Source organism: Prunus mume, linkage group LG3, assembly GCF_029339155.1.
Source record: "Prunus mume cultivar Tortuosa linkage group LG3, ASM2933915v1, whole genome shotgun sequence".
Classification (NCBI taxonomy): Eukaryota; Viridiplantae; Streptophyta; class Magnoliopsida; order Rosales; family Rosaceae; genus Prunus; species Prunus mume.
The window spans coordinates 22,195,811-22,220,433 of NC_142700.1; the positions used below are offsets into that span (position 1 = coordinate 22,195,811).

A 24,623-nucleotide genomic window follows, 5' to 3' on the forward strand; every position below is an offset into this window, starting at 1 on the left:
TCTCTCTCTCTCTCGTTGCATGATATCTCTTCCTTATTAACACTCCTATTTATAGGCGGTGAGATGGCGGTAATAATCAAGAGGATAATAACAAAAGCCACTATCTTATTTTATACAAAAAGATAACTTGGTTGCCACTCTTTTATAGAAGCTAATATGTGCCAACGCCAGGAGATATATTTCCAAAGGCCATGCCACCTGTTGAACTTATAAACTCCTCCTCAAGCTAAGATAAAGCATAGTCACCAAATTGTAAGCATGAGCTGTCCAAATGCATGGTAATGCATCAACTAATTTAATGGAAAAAGCTACCTCCAGCATACTAATTTAAATATATCTCCAAATTAAGATAAGAGAGAACAATCTTTCTCTCCAAGAAAACAATGTAAGAATGCCACGTCTAAACTCTTAATCCATGTTATTAATATATATGCATACAAAGCACCCAATAACCATCTAATAGCATCCAAGGAATAATGAACAAATATATAATTTAAACAAACCCTTTTTTTTATTCGAAAGAACATATGTATGTAATAGAATAATATATATAACTATTGAAATGGTATTATAAAAGTAAAACAACTATAAAGAAAACGGACTCTCACAATTTGCTAGAACAACAAATTAATTTTTATTTTGTAGTTAAAGAAGTACCTAAGAAAAAAAATGGCAACTGTTGCTTCTAGGTTTCAATTTTGGCCTTAGCAATGTTGGTTATTGTTGATGTCTAGCAACAAAGTGATGGCACTAGCAGCAAAGTGATGGCACAAAGTTGCAACGACACAAGCATTTGTAGATATTGTTGGAAGTTTGAAAGCAAATGTCCCACATCATAGGAAACAAAAGGTTTTACAAGCTTTATAAGCATGAGACCTTAACACCAATTAAATAAGATTGGTGGGCTGATGAGCTTGGTAGTGAAGGCTATACATGATTGGCTTGCTTGATTAATTAATCAAGCCTTGGGCCTGAAAAATAAAAGAAAGACACGTAGTCAAAAAATTAAATTAAATTAAATTATTTTATTTTTTGGATTTCTGTTATCATAAGTCAAATTCAAGTTATCCGTCTGATGGTCATTAGAAAGCTTTGATTAGAGTGCTACAATTTATAAAAGGCACAATAAATTATGGATTATATTACACAAGTTATCCACTAGTTTTAGAAGGATATAGTGATGCAAACTGGATTTCTGGTGAAAGTGAAACGAAATCCACTAGTGATTATGTTTTTGAGTGTGGAGGGGCAGTAGTAGCTTGGAAATCAACCAAGCAAACGTGTATAACACAGTCGACTATGGAATCTGAATTCATAACTTTGGACAAGGCTGCTGAAGAAGCAGAATGGCTTCGAAACTTTGTGGAAGATATACTGTTATTGCCTAAACCAATAACTGCACTATTTATTCATTTTGATAACATGGCAGCTATTGCAAGAGCCAAAAATAAGATATACAATGGCACGACAAGGCATATAAGGCAAAGGCATAGCACTACTAGACAGTTGCTCAGAGATGGAATAATCTCATTAGATTTTGGAAGTCAAAGTAAAACATGGCTGATCCTTTGACAAAAGGCCTATCTAGCGAGCAAATTAAATATGCGTCGAGGGGAATAGGTTTAATGTCAATTTCACATTGAGCTAACCTAATGAAACCCCAAACTAGCTTATTGGAGACCCCATGGTCTAGGTTTAATAGGCAAACTGGTGGGAAACGGCTCAAGGTATGAACTCGCTATTTACTCATTCCTATGACCAAAGTGTGTTGTTTGCAGAAGTTTTTAGGGTATGTTGTGTACAAAACATTTAATGACTTATTTGATACTCAAAAGAAGTATGGCAGAATACTTTAATTGACATTACCTATATAGGAGTAAATGTGAGGTCACATTTGTGAGAATTACATGGCTACATTCTCTAAAGCTCCTATGAAACTGGGATCTGTTCAGGACCAAAATGAACACAACCACATGAACTTAAGTGTGTATAGATTTAATGCATGTGTGGCTTATGTCTCGGTTTACTACAAAACAATGAACATTTCAAGGTTATGAATTCCACTAATTCATTAAGTAGATCTGATACGTCTATATGTTGTCTCAATTCCTAACAACTAAAATGAGTTATTAAAAACAGCAACTTTAATTCTCGCAAGTGCACGAACCGTTTATAGTATAGCTTATGTAAATACGAGGTCGATCCCACGGAGAATGGTAACTTGGTTCCAAGTTAAATTACTTAGAATGCTAGAAAAACATAGAACAAGGAAACTGACTAACTAGCTAAAGGCAAGGTCGAATTCAACAATGCCTCTTGCTAATTACTCAAGGTCTAGGACAGAATCCTAGCACCACACACGCACTCGAAGTGGGGGGTTTTGTTGTTTGAAATGAAAAGAAGAACGTAAAATGAAAGTGCTCGAAAGTAAACACTGGCAGCAATCAACAAGTTGTGAAACAAAGATTGAGAGGTGTTAGAGCCTTGGAATCTACCACTAGTCTTCCTATCCAAGTTATGAATGCATAGAAATTGACTCAAGCTTCATCAACAATAGATTATCGCATACAAGCCTATGGTATCTAGGTGCAGGATGCATGATTCTCCTAAGGCATGTGATTATGCATGGTATCTACACAACACGTGATCTCTAATATGCAACCTAAGCATGGTATCTACTTAGAATAAAGCATACAAGAGTCATTAAGCTCCTTGAAAATATGATAATCACACAAGTCCTAGAATATGGTATCTGTCCTAGTCAACCTATGGTTATTAACCCCTTGAATGATTCTTAGGCCATTCATGTGTTGCTTGTGAAAGGAGAGTAGAATTGGTGAATCTAAACCCCTTCCCAACCTGTGCTAGATGCATAAAATCCTAGTTAGCTACTCTAAGAAAACATACATCAAACACATAATAAATTGGAGATTAACAACTTGATAATGAAAGCAAGAAAATCAATTAACTATAAAATCATCCATAACATTGAATATTCATGACTAGGGCTTCATCCTAAGCCCTAACTAAATGGATTAGTTAAACATAACTATGAATACAGAAAATAAGAAATACATAGATAGGATAAAGAGAGGAGAAGAACTAGATGATGGCAGCAAGGAATTCCCAGGACAGCTCCAATCTCTCTTCTCTCTTTATGGTGAATCTGAATTTGTGTATGAGAGTAATGGGTGAAGTGAAATTGTGTATCTGACTCTCTATTGAATGAGTGAGCAGCTCTCTATTTATAGAGAGAAATTTCTTCCTCCCCTTTGGCTGCTGAAGCACACCTCTCTTAGCTGCTCCCAGCTGCTCCCTTCTGCCCATGCTTGCCACTTGCTCCAGCTGCCCATACTTGCCAACTGCTCCAGCTTCCAAATACATGCTTTGGTATGGTTTCTTTATGGAAAGCTTGACTTTTGTTCATCTTTCTGAGTTCCTGAGCTGATTTGACTCCCATGTATGGCTGCCCATGCTGAGCACATGGCTCTAGGGATGTAGATGTGATGGCAGCCAATCATGACATTTCTGTGACCATGGTTCAGTCTTTGACGTGCTGAGGGGTCCAGATTTATCCAATTGGGCTAAAATTTGGATATGTTATAATAGACACCCATTGGAACAACTTCTATCAAGGATGTCTCCTCATCCGACCTGTGTAAGTTGCTGAAATGGGGCGTCCAAAATGACCTACGAAACTGGACTGACAAGGAGTGTGGCCCAAATTGGGTTTGTCTTTAAGCCCATATTCCTCTTATCCCAATCAGCCCTTAACAAGCATGGATTGCATCAAATGTGATCTCTTGCTGTCTTAACCTACAAAACACACAAACATAGGTAAGAGACTCAAAATAGAGAGAAGCTAAACAAAATTACTAAGCAAAGAAGGCATGCAAATGTGTGAAATTATGACCTTATCACTATACTAGGGAAAGTTCAAGTCCAAAAGACACTTATCCTGATGTGTGTTTTATCTAATTTCCTCTCCAATTTTTTGAGTAAGCATATATTTTTTTTAAACAAATTTGCGTTTCAAATGTGGTGTATTGTTAGAAGTTTGAAAGCAAATGTCCCACATCGGAGGAAACAAAAGGTTTTACATGCTTTATAAGCATGAAACCTTAACACCAATTAAATAAGATTGATGGGTTGTTGGGCTTCGTAATGAAGGCTATACATGGTTGGCTTCTTGATTAATAATATTTAATTAATCAAGACTTGGGTCTTGGGGCTCTTGGGGTCTCTAAAAAATAAAAGAGAGACACCCAGTCCAAAAATAAAATAAAATTGTTCTTATCTTTTCGCCTATTGAACTTCAAGCACTAAGGAAAGTCGAAATTCTGTCTTTAGGACATTGCAAATCTGCAAGCCTTTATCTTCAATAAAAGTCAATATTCTGTACTTAATTTCAACTTACACATTTATATAATTTTGTATTTTGCTATTGTCTACATATTATAATCGTGTATTAATCGTGTATTAATATATTGATTTTTCATAACAGATTTGGCATCCAAATACGCAGAATATGTTAGAAAATTGGGGCCAGAGGTTGATCCATCACCGGCATGCTGCGTCGTGTTGAAGAAAACGAATGTGAAATGCGTGTGCAAGCTTGTGTTGAAGGAGATAGAAGATGTGATTGACATGGAGAAGGTGGGCTTTGTGGCTAGCTCCTATGGCAAGAAAGTAGCACTAGGAACCAAATGTGGAAGCAAGTTCACCCTTCTTTGGGAGATTCACTATAATACCCAATATAGGAGCCCAAATTATTATAAAAATAAAAATAAAAACCGATATGAAATGGACTTTAGAAACACCCCGAAAGCCCATTTACAACATAACAAAAAGACTTTTAACTTCTTTTAAATTACAAAATTGCCATTGATTTCTTAAATCAAACCCAACCCAAAAACCACATAAAAAAGCCCAAAAGACTTAATGGGGCATCAAATTAATTTAATAATTAAATGGTGTAGAGTTTATTTATAATTTTAGTGCTAAAAATGGATGTATGACTAAATATCTTTTTTTTTTATAATGTATTTGGGCCAGGTTATCGTTCCCAAAGCATGAGAGAGGCACGGTGTTGGTTAGTGCAACTTGTCTATTACTAATACCTAGATTTTCCATAGTGCAAACTACCTCAATGCTTCTGCCTGCCTCCCAGAAAAAAAATAAAATAAAAAAATAACAGAGACATCCAGAAATGGGTTTCCGCCATTTTCATTTAGTATATAAAAAAATAGTGGAATTTTTCTTTCTTTTTTCCTTTTAGTAAGAATAAATTATTGACGACTCATTGAGCAACCGAGTATAATATAGTAGATTTTACGGTAAGTATGTACTACTGACTTGTAAATATATATATATATATGAAATAAAAATTATAAGGGACATTTTGGAAAAAGCAAAAGGAGAGAGAAAAATTTTAAAAGAAGCAAAAATGGACAAAAATGCCCTTATTTATTTTTAGATTTCCTAAGGAATCCAATACATTTGCATGCCTTTGATTTGAAAGTTGAGTGGTTTTTTTGTCTTTTTGGGGTTTTTTCCAAAAGTGAAATTTTTTTTATGTGTAAAACCTAAAAAACCTAAATTATTTTGTGGTTTGTAAATTATAAATACACACAAAAAAAATGTACATATTTACAGTACTTACGGCTTGTTACATTGACTTTAATTTTACTGGTACTAACTGCTTTAGTGGAGAGAGCCCGGTATCCTTGCCTACTGAAAGTTGTCATAAGGATGATGTTGATGAATCATTCAAATTGCAGCAACGTAGTGTTGGCCCGAGGGTGATGCATGCGCTTTCTTATCCTCAGTGGTTGTAACATGAATTGAGTTTATATTAATGAAATATCGTTTTCTCTTCTAAAAAAACCAATTGCCAATAGATGTAGCCTATTGTCGAACCACTTACAAGATTAACACGTGAATTAAGCAGAAAATATTTATAAAAAAATTTTGAAAAAAATATTGAATGTGTTTATTGACTCAACATTTGTGAAGGATGTAGTAATAATTGATTATTTCTTAGTACAAATAACTATATCGATTGGTATTGTGAATAAACAAGTGGAAGTACTTTTTTGTGCGGAATTTACACCCAATTGAATATATAGTAGATTATGTGATTTTGGTTTAGGAGAAAGACTTCCATGAAATGGGAATGTCACTATTTTGCTATCTCAGTCAATTACGTTACAACATGCATAATAACACTGGCATATAACAGAGCATTATTGACCGGAAATAGCTTTGCAACTAAATTTTTCTCCTAATTTAAAGATAATTATTTCATGGTTTGTTCTTTTCCGGCTGCCCTGTGTAATCTCTCTGTCCAATTGATGATCATCAACCTAATTACACCGCACTTCCGTGCAATATGGGATCAAATGTCATCTTTTTTATAGTGAACCCTGCTCCAGGGACCTATCTAATTCACCTAATAAAGGGAGGTTAGGTGGCCAAAAGCAATAGGCTTCACATTGAAGTTGGATCACTAAAACTGCGCTAAACGGAGGTTAGGTTGCCAATAGCAATAGGGCTTGTATATAAATGTTAAAATATACAATTTTAGTCAATGACTATTTGACCTTGTGCAATTTAATCTTCATAAGGTTCTGAATTCAAAAATAAAATAAACAAAAAAACTTTGGCACTGCACTTGCCTCTCTCGCATTTATGCATCACATGTTGTGTAAGTAGCAATTATCCTTTATTAGGATTCACGTCGTTTTCCCTCACATTTACTCATCACGTATTGTGTGATGTGGTGATTGCGAACCGACAGACTCTGATAGTTTTTGTCACATTTCGGATTGGCTCTGCCGTAGTACGATATTATCCACTTTAGGCTCCCCTTGCCCTCAAGGTTTTGTTTTTGGGAACTCACCAGCAACTTCCCAATGGGTCACCCATTCTGGGATTGCTCTAGCCCAAACTAGCTTAACTTTGGACTTTTCATGACTCCGAAGCCAGTGAGCTTCCAAAAAGCCTCGTGCTAGATGAAGGCGGGCATGTACATATAAGGCACATCACCCCGTCTCCGCTGGTCGATGTGGAATGTTACAATTTTCATCACATATATATTGGAATTATTCTATTTTTTTTTCTTTTTTTCTTTTCATGCTAAAATATTTAACCTAATATGAGAATATTTGTTCGTGGGAATTTTTTGTGTATTCTCCTCCTTGTAGGAGGTCATATTTATAATACAACAGAACTTTAATAGGCAAGTAAATAATAAATCCATACTTCTATTTACAGTAGGAAATCAAGAACTAAAGTAAATCAAATATAATTATAATAGAAATCCTTGGCGTGTAAGAAAAGAAAATCAATGGTCCACAAGTCACGCCAACACTCCCCCTCACTTTGGTAGATAGATGTCACCAATACCCAACTAGCCCAGTGAATTGTGGAATGCTTTATTGGAAATTGTCTTTGTCAAAATATCTGCCAATTGATCCTCGAACTTTACGAAAGGAAACTGAAGCTTTGAGCTTCAGTTTGATATAGTGTCAATCTACCTTAATATGTTTGGTGGGATCATGTTAAACTGGATTCTGTGCAATAGCTATTGTAGCCTTGTTGTCACAAAGAGATTCATTACAGATGTAGGTCTATTCCTAAGTTCAGTAAGCAACCTCTTTAACCAAATGAGTTTGCAAATTCCCTTGGTCATACCACCTTCTGTTTCTTGCTTCTCCATGTAACCAAAACCTCTCACGAATATGAAGTAACCGGATGTGGATTTCCTATATGTTATACTTCCTACCCAATCTACATCTGTGTAACCATCAATATTCAAATGACCATGTTTTAAGAACGTAAGTCCTTTTTCGGGTGTAGACTTCAAATATCTAAGTATTCGAATAACTGCATTCATGTGGTCTTCACTCGGAGAATGCATAAATTGACTAACAACGCTCACCACATAAGCAATATCTGGCCTAGTATGAGACAAGTAGATCAATCTTCCCACTAACCTTTGGTATCTTTCTTTGTTAGTTGGAACTTGATCAAGGTATTCTCCAAAGTGATGATTCTAAACAATAAAAGTGTCTGCAGGTTTGCTATCTAGCGTTCCTGTGTCTGTCAATAAGTCCAAGACATATTTCCTTTGAGGGAGAAATATGCTTTGTTGTGATCGGGCCACCTCAATCCCCAAGAAACATTTGAGTCCGCCTAGATTCTTCATCTCAAATTCAATAGCCAAATAGTCTTGTAGCTGAGATATTTCATGTTTATCATTCCCAATAATAATCATGTCATCAACATAGATTATTAAAGCTGTTACCTTCCCTTTCTGATGTTTCAAGAACAAAGTATAATCTGAGTTACTCTGTCTGAAACCATTATTCTTTATTGTCATGGTGAACCATCTAAACCATGCACGTGGTGACTGTTTCAATTCATACAACACCTTTTGTAATTTGCATATTGTTCCAATATTAGTAGTATTATATCCAGGAGGAATATCCATATACACCTCTTCCGTGAGTTCCCCATGTAGGAGTGCTTTCTTTACATCAAACTGGTGTAGTGGCCAATCCAAATTAGCTGCGAGGGATATTAAGACTCTGACTGTGTTCAATTTTGCAACTGGTGCAAAGGTTTCTTCATAATCTACACCATAAGTCTGTGTGTACCCTTTTGCCACAAGTCTTGCCTTGTATTGCTCAATAGATCCATCAGTGTTGTGTTTTATGATAAACACCCATCTACATCTGACACTCTTTTTTCCTCGTGGTAAAATTTCTAGTGTCCAAGTCTGATTCTTCTTAAGAGCTTTCCTCTCTTCCTTTATAGCTTGAACCCACTTAGGATCTTTAAATGCTTCAGCAACCTTGGTTAGCATATGAATAGCAGACAATTGATGCACAAATGCCTTGAGTGGTTTAGACAACTTCTCAGTGGATACATGATTCGCAATTAGATACTTTGATGTCTTACAAATATCAGGTGAATAACGATTTGGTGGCTTTCCACGATTCTGCCTGAAAGGTAATTGGTATCTAATAAATTTATCCTCTAAATTCACAAATGTAGTAGAAGTAGTTACCTCACGGATATTCTCAGGAGATTAGTCTATTAGTACTGTTGAGTTAGGGGGGTTTTCATCTTGTTGTTCTGTATTGTCTGTAGGTGTGAGACTCGAATCAGAAACATCTTCACAGGGATCAGCAAGCGATTGATCGCTATGAATAGGTGATTGATCGCTTTTCGACAGAGAGTAATCTTGTGGTCCAAACTCGGGACGATATATCATTTCTGTACATAGGAGAATTTCTTCATTTTCCAAGTTGCTCCAATTCTGCTCTTCACTTCGTATCTCTCCCTGAAGCGTAGAATTGGATGATGGGTCATGGAAGAACATCTCAGATTCTAGAAAGGTCACATCCAAATTGACATATGTACACTGGATAAGAGGGTGATAACAGCGGTAGCATTTCTGATGAATGGCATAACCCACAAAAACACAACAAAGGGCACAAAGATCAAGTGTGTGAGTACCAAAACAGAGGGCAGGGGCTGTGTTGCATAAGCACTTGTAAGGGAGTTTTAAAGATCAATGCAATAGAAGGCATGCGATTGATCAGGTGAACTGTGGTAACAATAGCATCATCCTAGTGATGGCTAGGAACATGAGCGCCAATCAAAAGTGCTCGGGCAGTTTCAAGAAGATGTCAATTCTTTCATTCAGCAACACCATTTTGTTGTGGTGTCTGAGAACAAGTCGTCTTATGGATAATTTTATGTGTTGGAAGTAAGCCTAAAAGTCATCATTGACAAATTCTCCACCATTGTCTGAGTGAAGAATTTGTATTTGAGCATTGAACTGAGTTTTCATTTGTTTGTGGAAGAACTGAAAAAGGAAAAATACTTCGTGAGCAAATAAAGTCATGTCATCCGTGTACAATCATCTACAAATGTGACAAACCACCGAACGCCAGAAGGAGCAATGATAGGTGAAGGTCCCCAGACATCAGAGTGAATTAACGTAAACGGAGTAGTACACTTGTTCATACTCAACGGATAGGGCACACGGTGACTCTTGGCTAAAATACAAGTGTCACATGTGAAGTCAGAGTCCTTGAAACCCAAGAATAAATATGGTATAAGATGCTTGATATAAATAAAATACGGATGTCCCAATCGACGGTGCCACAACCAGATTTTCTTTTGTTTGCTATTAGAGGGATGCATCACACTGTTAGCCATGCCTAGACTGAAGTCATCTATATAATATAGCCTCCCTCTCTTAGTACCACGACCAAGAATCTCCTTACTGTGAATATCCTGAAGCAAACAAAAACTCGGGTAAATGAGTACACAACAATTCAATTGTCCAGTAAGCTGATTAACGAACATCTATTTATTAGATAGAGATAGAATAAGTAAAGTATTAGACAGTGAAAGAAAGGATGAGAGTGCAACAGTGCCAGCCCCTCCCACAGGATAAGTAACTCCATTGGCGTTAGCATTACAAATTCGTTGGGGGTGGTGTAGTATTCATAAAATCATCAGGATCAAACGTCAAATGATCAGTTGCACCAAAATCAATTATCCAACTCCTGGAATCAATCTTATCCGAAGTATGAAATCCATAACTAGTACCCTTACTGGTTGTATCGCGTTGTGTTCGATCTTTGAGAGTAGCCCACCATTCGGGGTCACCATGCAATTAAAAACAAGTCACACGAGTGTGTCTCGGATCACCACAATATGCCCAATCTTGTCCATGTGTCAGGGCCGTTAGTTAGGAAGTCATAATCTGTGAAGTGGAAGATGCATAGGATACATGTTTAGTAGGAATCCAGACAGGGATTTGAGCTCTGAGTAGGGCCGATTCGAGTCAAGTCGGGATCTGGGTATGAATTAGAGACAAATTCGAGGTCGAGGTCATCATTGAGTCGGTGTCGAGGTCGAGGTCGAGGTCGCATCGGAGTCGGGTCCGGGTTGTCGTCGTCGTAGTCGGGGGTCGAGGTCGTTGAAATCATAGTCAGGGTCATCAAAATAGGATCCTGATTCAGGATAGGGTTCGAGGTCATCAAAATAGAATCTTGATTTAGGATTGAGTTCAGGGTCAAGGTCTGCATCTGTAGGAGCTCAGCCACCTGGGCACTCAACTCCGCTATGGTTGGTTGAGAAGGAGAAAATGAGTCGGTGGTGCTACTTCCATGAGGGTTGAAAAAATCATCAACCTCCATAGCGGCGGGCGGGGGTTTGAAACTAGAGTCACAAATTCCAAGATCGCCGCTTTGATACCATGAAGGAAGTTGAGGTTCTACCCCAAAACCAATTGGCAATAGGGGGAGTAGCCCAACTGCCTAAAAACCTAGGTTAGGTCCCTTCACATTTCAATATGGGACAAATACTCTCAACACGCCTCCGTACGTGTGGCGAACTTTCAAGCTTAACATGTGGACAACACCTATAGGGTGACGTGGGAGCACGTGTGGGCCCAACACATGAAGTCTTACTCTGATACCATGAAGGAAGTTGAAGTTCCACCCAAAAACCAGCTAAAATATGAAACCGAGTATGAGAATATTTCTTTGTGGGAATTTTCTGTGTATTCTTCTCTTTGTAGGAGGTCACATGTGTATTGGAATTATTCTAATTTATTCTTTTTTTCCTTTCATATGTATTGAAATGAATTTAATTTATTATTTCCCATGCTTTTACTAAAACATAAAAAATCGATATTTATGTAAATTTCATATTAAAACTCGTAATTAAATAATGTGGTCTGTCTACCATCGCTCTTGTATAAACTGTTGTGATGAGGAGCTCTATTCAATAATAAATGAGTGCCGACTTTCCTACCTAGTTTTTGCACAAATTAATTAGAAGCAGCAAATACTCAGATTATAAATATCTACTCTCTGGTTTGGTGAAAGGCAACTGGAGAAATCAAAGTTCATTGGAGGCAGAGTGAAGCATAATGGAGTTTAGGGAGGAAGGAGAAGTAGAGCCAGTGAGCCCCACTGGCCAATACTTTAACAGTTCTATCTTATCTGTTGCAATTCTTGCTGTTTTGGAATTTGAGCTTCCAATCAATGATTCCCAAGCTCTCTCTTTGCTTCAAGATGTCTTCCTCCCCATCAACCCTCGCTTCTCTTCTATCATGGTTTGTCTTCTCTCTCTCTCTCTTGTCATTTTATCGGAAACGGAAGCGATTTTCACACTCCCAATTTGTTCAATTTTCACTACTCTTCTCTTCTTTTTACTCGTTAACATTTGATTTACTCGAATACTAGCAATCAAATAACATGAGAGTGTGAAAACCACCAGCTTACTGCGAAAAAAAAAGAAAGACTAAAGATTTGATATCAATTATCTGAAATTATAAAACAGGTAAGTGACAATGTAGATCAAAAGAAACAATGGAAGAGGGTTGAAGTGAAGCTTGAAGACCATGTTCATGTCCCCATTTTCCCTTCTAAAATGTCACCAGAATCCTATGATGAGTATTTTGATGACTACATATCAAATATAGCAGCAGAAAGACTCCCACAAAACAGGCCATTATGGGAAATTCACATTCTCAAGTACCCAACAAGCCATGCAGCCGGTACCCTGATTTTCAAGCTTCACCATGCACTAGGTGATGGCTACTCTCTAATGGGCGCTCTTCTTTCTTGTCTGCAAAATGCTCAAAACCCTTCTGTTCCTCTAACATTTCCTTCCCTGAAGAGCTCAGGACCAAAAACTACTCACAAGACTAAAACTGTGTCTCAGTTTTTCTCTTCAGTTTTCCAAACTGTATCGGATTTCAGTTGGAGCATTTTGAAGAGCAATTTCGTAGAAGATGATCGTACTCCAATTAGGTCTGGGGAAGATGGAGTTGAGTTTCGGCCAATAACACTATCAACCTTGACGTTCTCCATTGATGAAATCAAACTAATCAAGAACAAACTTGGAGTGGTAAGATTATGTACCAATTTTTATTTATTTATTATAATGATTTCTGTTTATATTGAACATTCTACGACAAAAAAACTGCTATGAAGTATGAAATTATTTACCAAACACAAGGATTACACAAATACGCAATACAAATGACTAGAAAGTTGATAGATTACATAATATATATCAAAAGAAGTTTCCAACTTTCATTATTATGAAAAGAAAAGGAGCTCTCCCCTTAGTTTGTGGCCATAACGCTCATTAGGCTTATGTGTTGTATTAGGGTTTCAGTTATTTTGGGTAATTTTGTGAACTTGACTTAAGATCATGCATAATTTTGGTAATGTGGGTTTGTGCGGCTTTTCGTCCATTTTATTTTGGATGTTTGGGGCGGTGTACTTTGTTGCCCTTTCGTAGACATGGGTTGCCCTGTTAGAATTTTTCTAATGAAATTTGATATTCTGATCAAAATTGGATTATTATTTGCATTCAAAACATTTATTTCCACACCCGATTGAGCTTTCCAGTTGTACCCTAGCATAAATTCAAAATTCCCTACACAATTATAATTATTTTTAAAATAAAATAAGTCTTTTTCGAGGCAAAAATTACACATAATTAATCACATCCAACTTAATTTTACGGGCTAGCAATAGGCCGTATCATGTTAGGTTCATGTCTTGTCAGTATCATATACGTGTCAAGAATGTTCAATCAAAATCCGACTCGATTAATAAACGTGTCGTGTCGTGTTGTGTTGAGTTGACCAGCTAATTTAATTGCGGATTTTGCATCCTGTATTGAGTTGACACGCTAAGTGGTAGCAACTAAAAGATACATAAAAAAATGAGAAAAATAAAGAATAAACAAAGAAAATGGTTAGCGGGTTGGCGGGTCACATGGGTATTTTAGCTGGTTGGCGAGTTGACTCGCCATGACCTGTTTTGTTAAATGAGTTACATAGTTATTTTAGCAAGTTGTCAGTTAGACCCAAAACCCACCTGTTTATTAAACGGATCATGATGGGTGACCCGAAAATGAGCTAAAAATTTATTTGTGCGGGTTGACTCGTTAATTTTTGGTAAGTCGTGTATCGGGTTGTGTCAAAAATTTCCACCCACACTTTCGATGTCATTCATGATCCTACTATTTGGGCCTAAGATTAGACATAATCCAATCCATGTGGTTTTTTTAGAACATCAAACATTTGCCTGGGTTTATAACAAGTCCTCTACAAGCCCTTTCTTTTCTTAGTTTCTTTTTAGGGTTAATTATAGTTTAGTACCTCGTGGTCATACTCATAAGACATGTTAATCCCTATTTTCTCAATTTTTACAATCACATATCTTTTAAATTTGTTACAATGCGGTTTCGCCGTTAGGGTTTCCATCAAATCTCTATGTTAGTTGCCTACTTGGTACTATGGGTCCCACATTTTTTTTAATTTTAAATTGATTAAAATATGAATAAAATATTAAAAACCAAAAAAATTTAGATAATTTTTTAAAAATAAAAAATAAAAAATCTTTCTCTCTTTTTCTCCCCTCTACACTCTCCCTCTCCCCCATCAATTTCTTCTCCCCTATTCCCCCAGAACCCTTCTTCGTACCCTACATGGGTGGTGGTGCTGCGGCACTCCAAGCCGACCATCGCTACCCTATATATATTGTTTTTGTGCTGTGATGGTGGGTGTGGCTGAGAATGGTTGTTCGGGAAGAGAAGGGGAGTTTGGGTTTGACTGGGAAGATTTTTTTTTCAATTGTTTATTAATATTTTATTCAATGTGTTTAAAAAAAATTATTTTATTGAATTTAAGAAAATAATGCGGGCCCTACATGTGCCATGTCATCACTTAACAGATTTTCTAGCCGCCAATCTAACGGCAGAGTCACGTTGTACAAAATAAGGGTATGTAATTGTTAAAATTGAGAATGCAAGCATGTCTTAAGCTAGGGTACCAATCCGAAATTAACCCTTCTTTTTAATATTGATTATAGTATTTGAATGAAATTGGGATGAACAATTGCAGACGATAAATGATGTGATTGCTGGAATAATCTTCTTGGGCACCAGAATATACATGCAAGAGGTTACCCAAAAATCAAGCAATGAACGTTGTACGGCATTGGTGCTGCTCAGAACCAGAAACATCGAGGGTTACACATCAATTAAAGAGATGATCGAACCCAATAATGCTAAGATGTCATGGGGAAACCAATTTGCCTTCTTACACTTGCCAGTGCCCAAGTCAACTGAAACTTCAAACCCACTCGACTTTGTTTGGGAAGCACAAAAAATGATCAAGAAAAAGAGAAGTTCTGCAGCTAGCTACCTCACTAGCTGGCTGTTGGACGTTTTGAAGAAATTTAGAGGTCCTGAGGTACGTAATTAACAAGGAAAATTGATATAAACATAATTTTTATTATTAACCACTTAAACTTTATAAAGTGTGGCAATTTACCAATTCCTCCTTTTTTTTTATTTATAAATATTAGTGTCAAATATCTAATATGTTATGTTGCTAAAATCTCATTTTATGCTAAAATGTAAGTACTCTCACAAGATATAGAATGTTTCGTAGGAAATATAAATTGGGCATGATGACCTCATAAGTCAAATTCGTGTAATCCATTCAAAACACTTTAAATGCACTTATCAACAAACTAGTTCTTAGCAGAGTGGCTTTGAAATTTTAGGGGCTATGTGCTAAATGAGCAGCGGGGTCTCTAAAGCAAAGTTTTGAACAAAAATATTGAAAATTGAATACATATTGATAGAAAGTTTACAACTAAAACTCACCAAAAATAGTAATATACAAAACTATGGTCTAACATGAATCTTGCCAATGTTGGGTTGGTTTTATGTTTTCTTGCTAAAGTTAGGAAGGGTGAGGGGGGAAACTCACACACACAAGTATCACGAGAGTTTGAACCCAGGACCACTTGAGAGCACACAAAAAATCTAAGTCAATCCAACTAACATCTAATTGGTCAATGTTGGGCTGGTTAAGTGTCAATGAATCTTGCCATGAGAAGAAATCACCTAATTATAGATTGCCTCTCACCAAACCACAAAATGTCGAAAATTTTAATTCAATCAAGCTAAGGATTTTCTTCAAGAGCCGTTAAAGATGCAATTGACTCTTAGTAAATTGATATCTATCTTTTTAACGTTGAAAGATATTCTAATTTCTAAATTCGAATCTAGCCCGTTAATATACTCAAAATCTGTTGGTCTCTCATAGAACTTTAGAATATTCTTTTCAAAAAAAAAAAAAAAAAAACTTTAGAGTGTTTTATAAGGTGGTGTGTTTGCAGGTAGCAGCTAGATACATTCATGGCACGCTCAAGAACTCGAGCATAACAATCTCGAATATGATTGGGCCAGTTGAAAAAATGGCTTTGGACAATCAGCCCGTTGGTGGCTTATACTTTATGGCAGTTGGTGCACCTCAGGTACTTTATTTTATTTTATTGAGACCTCAGGTACTTAATTATGCAGTTACTTTATTTTTTATAATTAATATTGAAAATTGTTATATTGCAATTTTCTTCTTTATATTATTATGTTCCTTGGCACATGTTCACGCATGTATCAATTGGTTTTATTTTTTATTTTATTTTTAGAATTAAGAAAAGATAACATTAGTAGTTATGTTCCATAAAAGTAGGATCTATTGTCTGATTTTGTTTTTAATTTTTAATTTTTTAATATGAAAAATGTGAATTTACCATATTTTCCTCATTTAATTAATAATTTCAATTCTTAATGTTTAAATTAACCAAGGTTATTTTCTGGTATTTTGAATGTTTTACCATTCTCTACTTTTTTCTTTATATATAGATACGGAGTATAATAACTTTTCGGAGTGCTAATAACAGCCCTTTTAATATTACGTTTAAAAGATATTAATACTCTTTGCATTGCCTATAGTTATATTCTGTCTTGGAGACATTTTGGTGGTTCTTGTAATAAATATTAAAATTAGGTGGCCTTTTTTCCCTATCAATTTATATATATATATATATATATATATATGTATGTATAGGGATGGCAATTTTCCTCGCAGATATATATAAATATTTTATTAAAGTGATTGTATCGATTAAGTTTTATATATTTTATATTATTATATTATGTACTTATATAATTTATACAAACCTTAAGCCACACTACTTATTTATTTAGTTAACTTCCAATACATATATAAACATTCTTATATTGTCTTATAAGTATATATTATATACATTCATTATCTTGCCTTAGTACTTTTTTTTTCTTCCAACAAAGTAGTTATATATTGGTTTTTTCTTCCGTAATGAGGCGGATCGGGGAACCCATTCCCCAGTGAAGGTGGGGAGGGAGAATCCCCGATATGAATATTGTGGATATGAAGACGGGAACGGGGAAAAAAGCTTAACGGGAATGGGGATGGGAATGGCATACCCACCCCCAATTCTACTCATTGCCAATCCCTATTTATGTATGTATATAATAAGATAATGAGATGGTGTTTCATACATGCAGTGTCTTACTGTGACTGCACTTAGTTATATGGGAAAGCTGAGGGTTGCCTTCGGAGCTGAAAAAGGCTTCATAGATTCCCAGAAATTGAAGGCGTCCATGCAAAATGCCTTTGGAGTAATACTCGAAGCCTCTAACGCAATTCCTCCTGCAAAGACAGCGTAGAAAACCAAAGAAAAAGCCACTTGTTTCAACAATTAAAAAATATAAGGGTGAACGAATCTTGATCCCCAATGGTTAGGGTTTTGTTTACTCTTTTTAAATTTGAGTCTGTTGTAAGCTAAGTAAAATTCCTCATTGATTTCTTTATTGGAAAATTTGGTTGAAGATGCTACTTTTCCTGCAAAACAACATATGAAATAATTATTAGAAATTTTTAATTTACATTGATAGAGTAGATTAAATAAAACCAAGGAAATTACAGCAAAATACTTATCTTTTGGGATGCAGAAGTTGGTCTTCATTGATACTTGAGTAGAATAATAGTTTTAGGTTGAGGCATGTAATCACTATCTTTAAGAGTAGATTTCGCTTATCATTGAAAATGTCTCAATGTAGCAAGGTTGTATGGCGGCCTACCCTCCGGATACAACAACAAACACTCACTACAAAAAAAAAACAAAAACAAAAACAAAAAAAAAACAAAACAAAAAAAAAACAAACAAACAAAAGCAAACAAACGAAAAAAAAAAAAAAAAGGGCAACCGTCACCATTATTTGGTGACATTTGTTAGGGTGACTAAAGCCTTTAGCCACCCCAGCAAATGTCACCAAATAATGATTGTTGACACTTTTTTTTTTGTAGTGACTCGCAATACTTAGATAAGATGAACAAGTCAAATCTTTCCTTTGATAAAAGAAAACAAATTGGAACACAAACTCAAGATTGTGGAGGAGAAAATAATGAAGAAATGTGCCAATGTTGCTCCAACGTTTTTCTCATACTCCAAAATAAGGCTTTTTATAGTTCGTTGCTTCTCAAAGGCATTAAACCAATTGTAATAAAACACATTAAAAGTTCTGCCCATTTTTCAGAAACTAATAGCAATAAAATTCTAACAGTAGTTGGCAAAACCAATATAGCAAATGCAAAATAGAAATTAACCAAAATAAGCTCAAATAATTTTTGTACTCAAATCTTTATATATATATATATATATATATATATTAAAAGTGATAGTACTTCTATTGATAACAAAAAAAAAAGGAAAAAAAAAGGACAAACTCAGTAAACCCCCCAACTTATTGGGGACATTTACCAATACATACTCAACGTCACGGAAAACCTACAATTTGCCCCCTCCGTTAGCGAAATCGTCAGGAAATCTGTTATCTGCCCACGTGGCGTCTAATTGGACAATTTTTAAGGGCATTTTCGGCATCTGATGTCTATGGGTTTCGCTCCCAAAAAACACGTGGCCTTCTTTAATTCAAAAAATAAAACCCCAAATCGATTTCCATATCTAAGCCCCCACTCAGACCTAAGCCCCAAATACACAGAAGGAGTTGCCCAGGTTCCAATTCGAAGAAGACAAAGACGGTGATGTCGACGAGGTCGATGATGTTTGCAAGTCGAAGATGCAAAGTGGGCTAGCCCATTTGTCAGTGCGGCAATCAATGTCATCTGATGACGTCGTGGACTGACAACAACCCTGGGAGAAGATTTTGGGGCTGTGCCGATTATGGGGTAAGAAGAGGTTGTGCATTCTTTAAATGGTATGATCCACAAGTATGCGAAAGGTCGAAGATTGTGATATGTGGACTATTGAAACGATTACATAAGGAAGAAGAGGAAAACCGAAAATTAAAAAAAGAGGTTGGAGCTGCCTTAAAAGCACAAAGATTTCTGTGAGCAAGTGTTCTGGGTTCTTAGATTTTTTTGATTGTGTTGTTGAGAATGCTAGTACTGGAATGCAGAGACGCTAGATCTTCCAAGAATGTGAAATTAGCACTTACATTTTAGGGTCTACAATTTAGGAGACTTGGGTGATTTTTTTGTGGCCATTTGTGGGATATTTTGGAAAATCAAAGTGCTTTATGTGTATGAAGGCTTATTTCTTGTAATCTCCCATGTCAATTTGTATGAAAGATGTTTATGTATGAACAATTGTTAGGCAATTTCCAAATGCAGTTTCTGTTTATGTATGCACAATTGTTAGGCAATTTCCAAATGAACAATTGCTTCAAGGCAAATTCCATTATATATTGAGTTCAAAATACATACATACTTTTTCAACATTTGCAGGTCAAATTCACAATATGTACATGAGCACCTAATCTGGAATACAACCAAAAGTTACCAAAAGTTGACAAAATCGCCACATCGAAAAACCAAAAGTTGTACTAGTTCAAAATAAAATACATGGCATAAACTAAGAACTAAGAGCCTATGTTCTCTATCTCTTGGATGCTCTCAATCCTATTCCAGCAGTATCAGCTGCATTTGGCTAGGAAGCATTTAGTGGAGCCTTCTTTGCAGCAGCAGCCTTTGCCCTGGCATATGCAAGCTTTCTCCTTGCTCTTGCAACTGCTTTTGCTTCCTCCTACAGGGAAAAAAACACTTTCAAGTTCTAATGGTGTCAAACAATAAAACATTTTCATCAATAGGCTAGCAATAAAAATAGGCACTCATAGCAACAACTGTAGGGTCTTGGTTAGGTATTTTTCTTGGTCTTCCTTTTCCCCTTGATATGGGTTTTTCCTTTTGAGGTAGATTCTGATGGTGAGTGGTTTTGTTATGGCCAGTTGAGCCACAAATGCTACACCTCATTTACATTCCTTGTCTTCCCAACTATTTTTTCCCAGTCTTATCTATTCACTCTTCAGCTTCTTTTATCCTCACCTTTCTAGGTCTTCCAGGTTGTCTAGTGTTGGCACGTGGTTTTATTGTTGTCTGGTTGGTCTTCTCCCATAGTTGTGACCCATTAATTGGCACAATGTGATTGTTATAAAGAGTCATGTAATTGTCTTTGCTATAGTAAGAATGCACAAAATCCTCCACAGCTTTACCTCCTTTGTAATGTATGGCAGCAATTCCATAAGCAAAAGGAATGCCTGACAAGTCGCACTTTCTGCAAGAACAAGTGTGATTATCCAAGTCCACCACATATTGGTCACCTCTTCCTGCATCCACTTGATATTTAGGACCACTAGACCATTGCATAGTACAATTACATGCTTCTAACTTTTTGTGTTGGACATGGTAAAAAATGTTCTTGCATATTTAATGAGGCCAATTGCTCACCTTGTCCCTCCTCCACTAGATCCTTCTCATCAACAAGCACTACATCTCTAACATTGTGATAATTGACTTGTCCCTTGCTATCTTGATACTATTGTTGAAGATTTCACACAAGTTATTCTGCAGCATGTCACACTTAATATGTGTTCTGAAATGAGACTTAGACCATTGTGTTGGTGGCTTCTCAGCAAGCCACTCCCAAGCATTGCTATCTAAGGTCTTCATTACTTCCATTTGATAGTTAAAACAATGCACATTGGCAGCTCTAGCACATGCCCATAACTGATCCCTTAAAACTTTACCTTTATATATTTTGTTGAAGTTATCCCAAAGGTGCCTCACACAGAAACTTGTCTCACCATTAGGCGCAATGTCTTCAAATGCACCAGGCAATCCTTTTTGCTTGTCAGATATGAAGGCCCATCCATGGGAATTGACAATGTCCACATCATTAGCCAACAGATCAATGAACCATGTCCATGACTCCCTTGTTTCCATCTCAACCACAGCATATGCTAGCACCCAAGTCTCATTATTAGGATCGATCCCAATTGCTGTAAGCAACTGTCCACCATAAACCCCTTTTAAATGGCAAGCATCTAATCCAATAAAAGGCATGCAGTTCATCTTAAACCCTCTCTTTAATGGTTCTAAACAAATGTACAATCTCTTAAAAACAGTTTCACGATCAACAAACACACAGTGCATCTTTGTTGTGGAGCCAGAGTTTTTGTCTTCCACCTCATGGCAATAATCCCAGAGCATGGCATGTTGCTCAGCAATTGTTCCTTCAATGATTCAAAGCGCCTCTGCCTTTGCCCTGTAAGCTTTCATCCTAGATATACCTACTTTAAACTCAGAAGAGGCTGAGTTCACAATAGACTGTGGAGGCATCGTGTGATTTGACTAAATCCTAGGCAGGAACTTATCTCTTAACCATTTACTTGAGGCTTGTGTGTTTTCAAATACTCTAACACAATTATGAATAGGATTACAGTATTTCACCACTAAACTTCGATCTGCAGTTCCAAGCCACATAAATCTGACATGGACAACTCACTGCTTTGCAAACTGCCTTCAGCTTATACTTTTCATTCCTGGTGAAAGTGACATGTTTCCCACTCAACAAGCAATATTCACGAACAGCTTCTCTGAAAACCTTGCAGTCACTGAATATCATTCCAGTATCAAATACATGGTTTTGTTTGTTTGTTTCATGGTTATAGTGTTTGAATTTTTTCCCCCTGCAACTCTTTCATCATCTTTATCTGAATGAACACTTCTTAACTCATCCTCCACTGCTTGATCCCCCTTTTCCAATCTAGTGTCTTGAAGATCTGTAAGTGAAAATCCATAGTTCGAGAAGGCAGGTCCCTATTTTGACTAGTCTGTGAAGGTTGGTCTTCATTTTGACCAGTCAGTGAAGGGTGGTCCCTACTTGGACTAGCCTATGAAGGTTGGTCTTTATTTTGACCACTCAGTGAAGGCTGGTCCTCACCTGGACCAGCCTGTGAAGGTTGGTCCCCACTTGCTTGATCCCTCTCATTAACAACACTACATTCACCCTCATTTATCTCTTTATCTTGAAGAGACCTAAAAGTATCTTCAACTGGGGCATGGTCTGTAATCCACTGTTGCAAAAAATTATTTTCCTCAGCAATCTCCTCAATGTTATCTCCCTCCCCCTCACCCCCATACTTATTGTCAACAAAACTAGATGCATTTGATAAGGATATATCACTATCTTCCCCTTCTGTTTCACTTGCCATTGTCACACCTTTACCCTTTGAAGACCTTGTAACCCTTGCCTTCTTTGGTGCCTTAGGTTTAGCCACTTCTTTACCTTTTGAAGACCTTATAGCCCTTGCCCTATTTGGTGCCTCAGGTTCAACCACTTATTTATTCTTCGAAGACCTTGTAGCCTTTCCCTTCTTTGGTGCCTGAGCCACTATTTTACCCTTTCCTTTCTTTGGTGCCTCAGGTTCTGAAAAATCCCCAACATCATTCACTACTTCTTGCTCTACTATCCTCACCTTATATGGCTCAGGATATTTAGTTGGTTGCTCAACATTGCTCTTTGTCTTATAAGGAACAAGAGGATTACAATCAGCATATCCTAGATCCTCAATCACCACTGACCTCTGTTTTTGTACCCCGGAACCTTCCACTCTTTGCAGCTCGATCTGTTTGTGTTTGTTTAAAAAGGTATAAGGGTCATTAGCCAACTGTGTCAAAAATATATCTATCTCCCTTACTCATGGCACACATTCACACATTTTTATAACATCTTCATTAGACAAAAGCTTTTCTATAGAAAAAGAGTTGGGAAGCTCATAGTGATATAACACTATACCATCATACCCAAACTCCTTAACCATCGAACCAATTTCAAACATAGACATTTGGTCCTCATCGCAAAAATCAATGAAGTCCAAAGTCCTATTTACATACAGGTTGTCATATATAGAACCCCCATGGTTCATTCGAATAGTAAACTTATCATCTTTACCTAGAAAGCCACATAATAGTCAAACCTATCAATACACAATTGTTCAATATAGAACTGGTGAATAAACAAGGACATAAACAAATGCAGAGGTTTTGGACCACTAAGTATTGTCTGGAATCAAAAGCAGTTTGGTTTGACAAAAAAAGTAGACCTTTTATGCTTTTCCAAATGCAATGTTTTTTTTTATACTTTTCCAACAACACGAAGACAGAAATGGACCTTTTATGCTTTTCCAACAACACAACGACAGAAATGGACCATAGACCACAAATATCACTCTCAAGCACACTTTAAAGCAAATCAAAGGTTCATATTAAATAAAACCGCAAGCATCTAACCCTTTACGACGAAAACAAAAAGCAAGTAGGATCAAAACTGCCTTCAACTTACAGTAATGAGGAGCACGACAACCCCGAGGATGAATACCCCAAGGCATCTTGAATTACAGCAACCCAGCCTTCTTTGTGCTTTTGATCAATGCAAAATGGGGATTAGGTTTCAATTTGTGGAATCAGTTTCGATTTGGGGAGAAAATCGATTAGGGTGGGGGAGTTATGGACGACGAGTATCTGGAAATCGATTTGGGGTTTTTTTTTTTTTTTTTAATTATAGAGCGCCACGTGTTGTTTAGGCACAAAACCTAAAGACATCAGATGTCGAAAATGCCCTTAAAAATTCGTCCAGCTAGACACCACGTAGGCAGATAACGGATTTCCTGACGATCTCGTTAACGGAGAGGGCAAATTGTAGGTTTTCTGTTACGTTGAGTATGTATTGGTAAATGTCCCCAAAATCAAATATGAACTCTTAAATGACCCTATAGGTTGGGGGGTTTACTGTAGTTTGTCCACACAAAAATACAGAGTAACCGCAATGTCAAATATAAGTACAACATCTCCAGTAACCAAACACAAAAATAAATTGGTTCTAAAGAGAATTACTCATGCCAGAAAAACCTAAAACCTCCAATTCGGGAGACAATACAGATCCACCGTGTAACGGCAGTAACAACATATCCGCATCGAAAAGTCAAACACTAAATACAAACATCAGCAAACTCCTATTGAGTTTCTGAGAATTATTAGTTTAAAATAAACACAAAAATATGGACACCGCACCACATCCTCTCTAGCAAACCAAAGAGACTCATAGCACTAACATGGCTAAACCTCTTATTTTGCACAGGCAAAACCCGATCCCACACAAACTGGCAACAATCACTTTTCCAACTCCAAACACTGAACTGGAGCAAAATCCATGTGAGTAGACCAAAAGCTATAACAAAATCATGACGTCTATGGTGGATTGCAGTACTTGCTTCAAAAGCACAATCAAAACCAAAGATAAAACTTGGGTCGACAACACGCACTGCAGCCATCCAAGCGACAGCAAGACACATCCAAGAACAACAAAAGTCACTAAGGA

General features: G+C 36.6%; 1 protein-coding gene across 1 annotated transcript; it reads left to right on the forward strand.

Moving 5' to 3' along the window:
* The first annotated feature begins 11,900 nt into the window (after positions 1-11,900).
* LOC103326780 (wax ester synthase/diacylglycerol acyltransferase 4-like) lies at positions 11,901-17,739 on the forward strand. The gene is made up of 5 exons (XM_008229018.2): positions 11,901-12,145; positions 12,373-12,942; positions 14,954-15,304; positions 16,242-16,379; positions 17,452-17,739. Exons 1-5 carry the CDS (start codon positions 11,960-11,962, stop codon positions 17,611-17,613), a joined length of 1,407 nt encoding a protein of 468 aa, XP_008227240.2. The 5' UTR covers positions 11,901-11,959; the 3' UTR covers positions 17,614-17,739.
* Positions 17,740-24,623: the final 6,884 nt, after the last annotated feature.

Bases quoted from the DNA above. Each gene is read 5' to 3' on its own strand.
- LOC103326780 (XM_008229018.2), top strand. From the start codon at position 11,960: ATGGAGTTTAGGGAGGAAGGAGAAGTAGAGCCAGTGAGCCCCACTGGC. The intron at 12,146-12,372 runs GTTTGTCTTCTC...ATTATAAAACAG, and splicing joins CTCGCTTCTCTTCTATCATG to GTAAGTGACAATGTAGATCA. The intron at 15,305-16,241 runs GTACGTAATTAA...GTGTGTTTGCAG, and splicing joins AGAAATTTAGAGGTCCTGAG to GTAGCAGCTAGATACATTCA.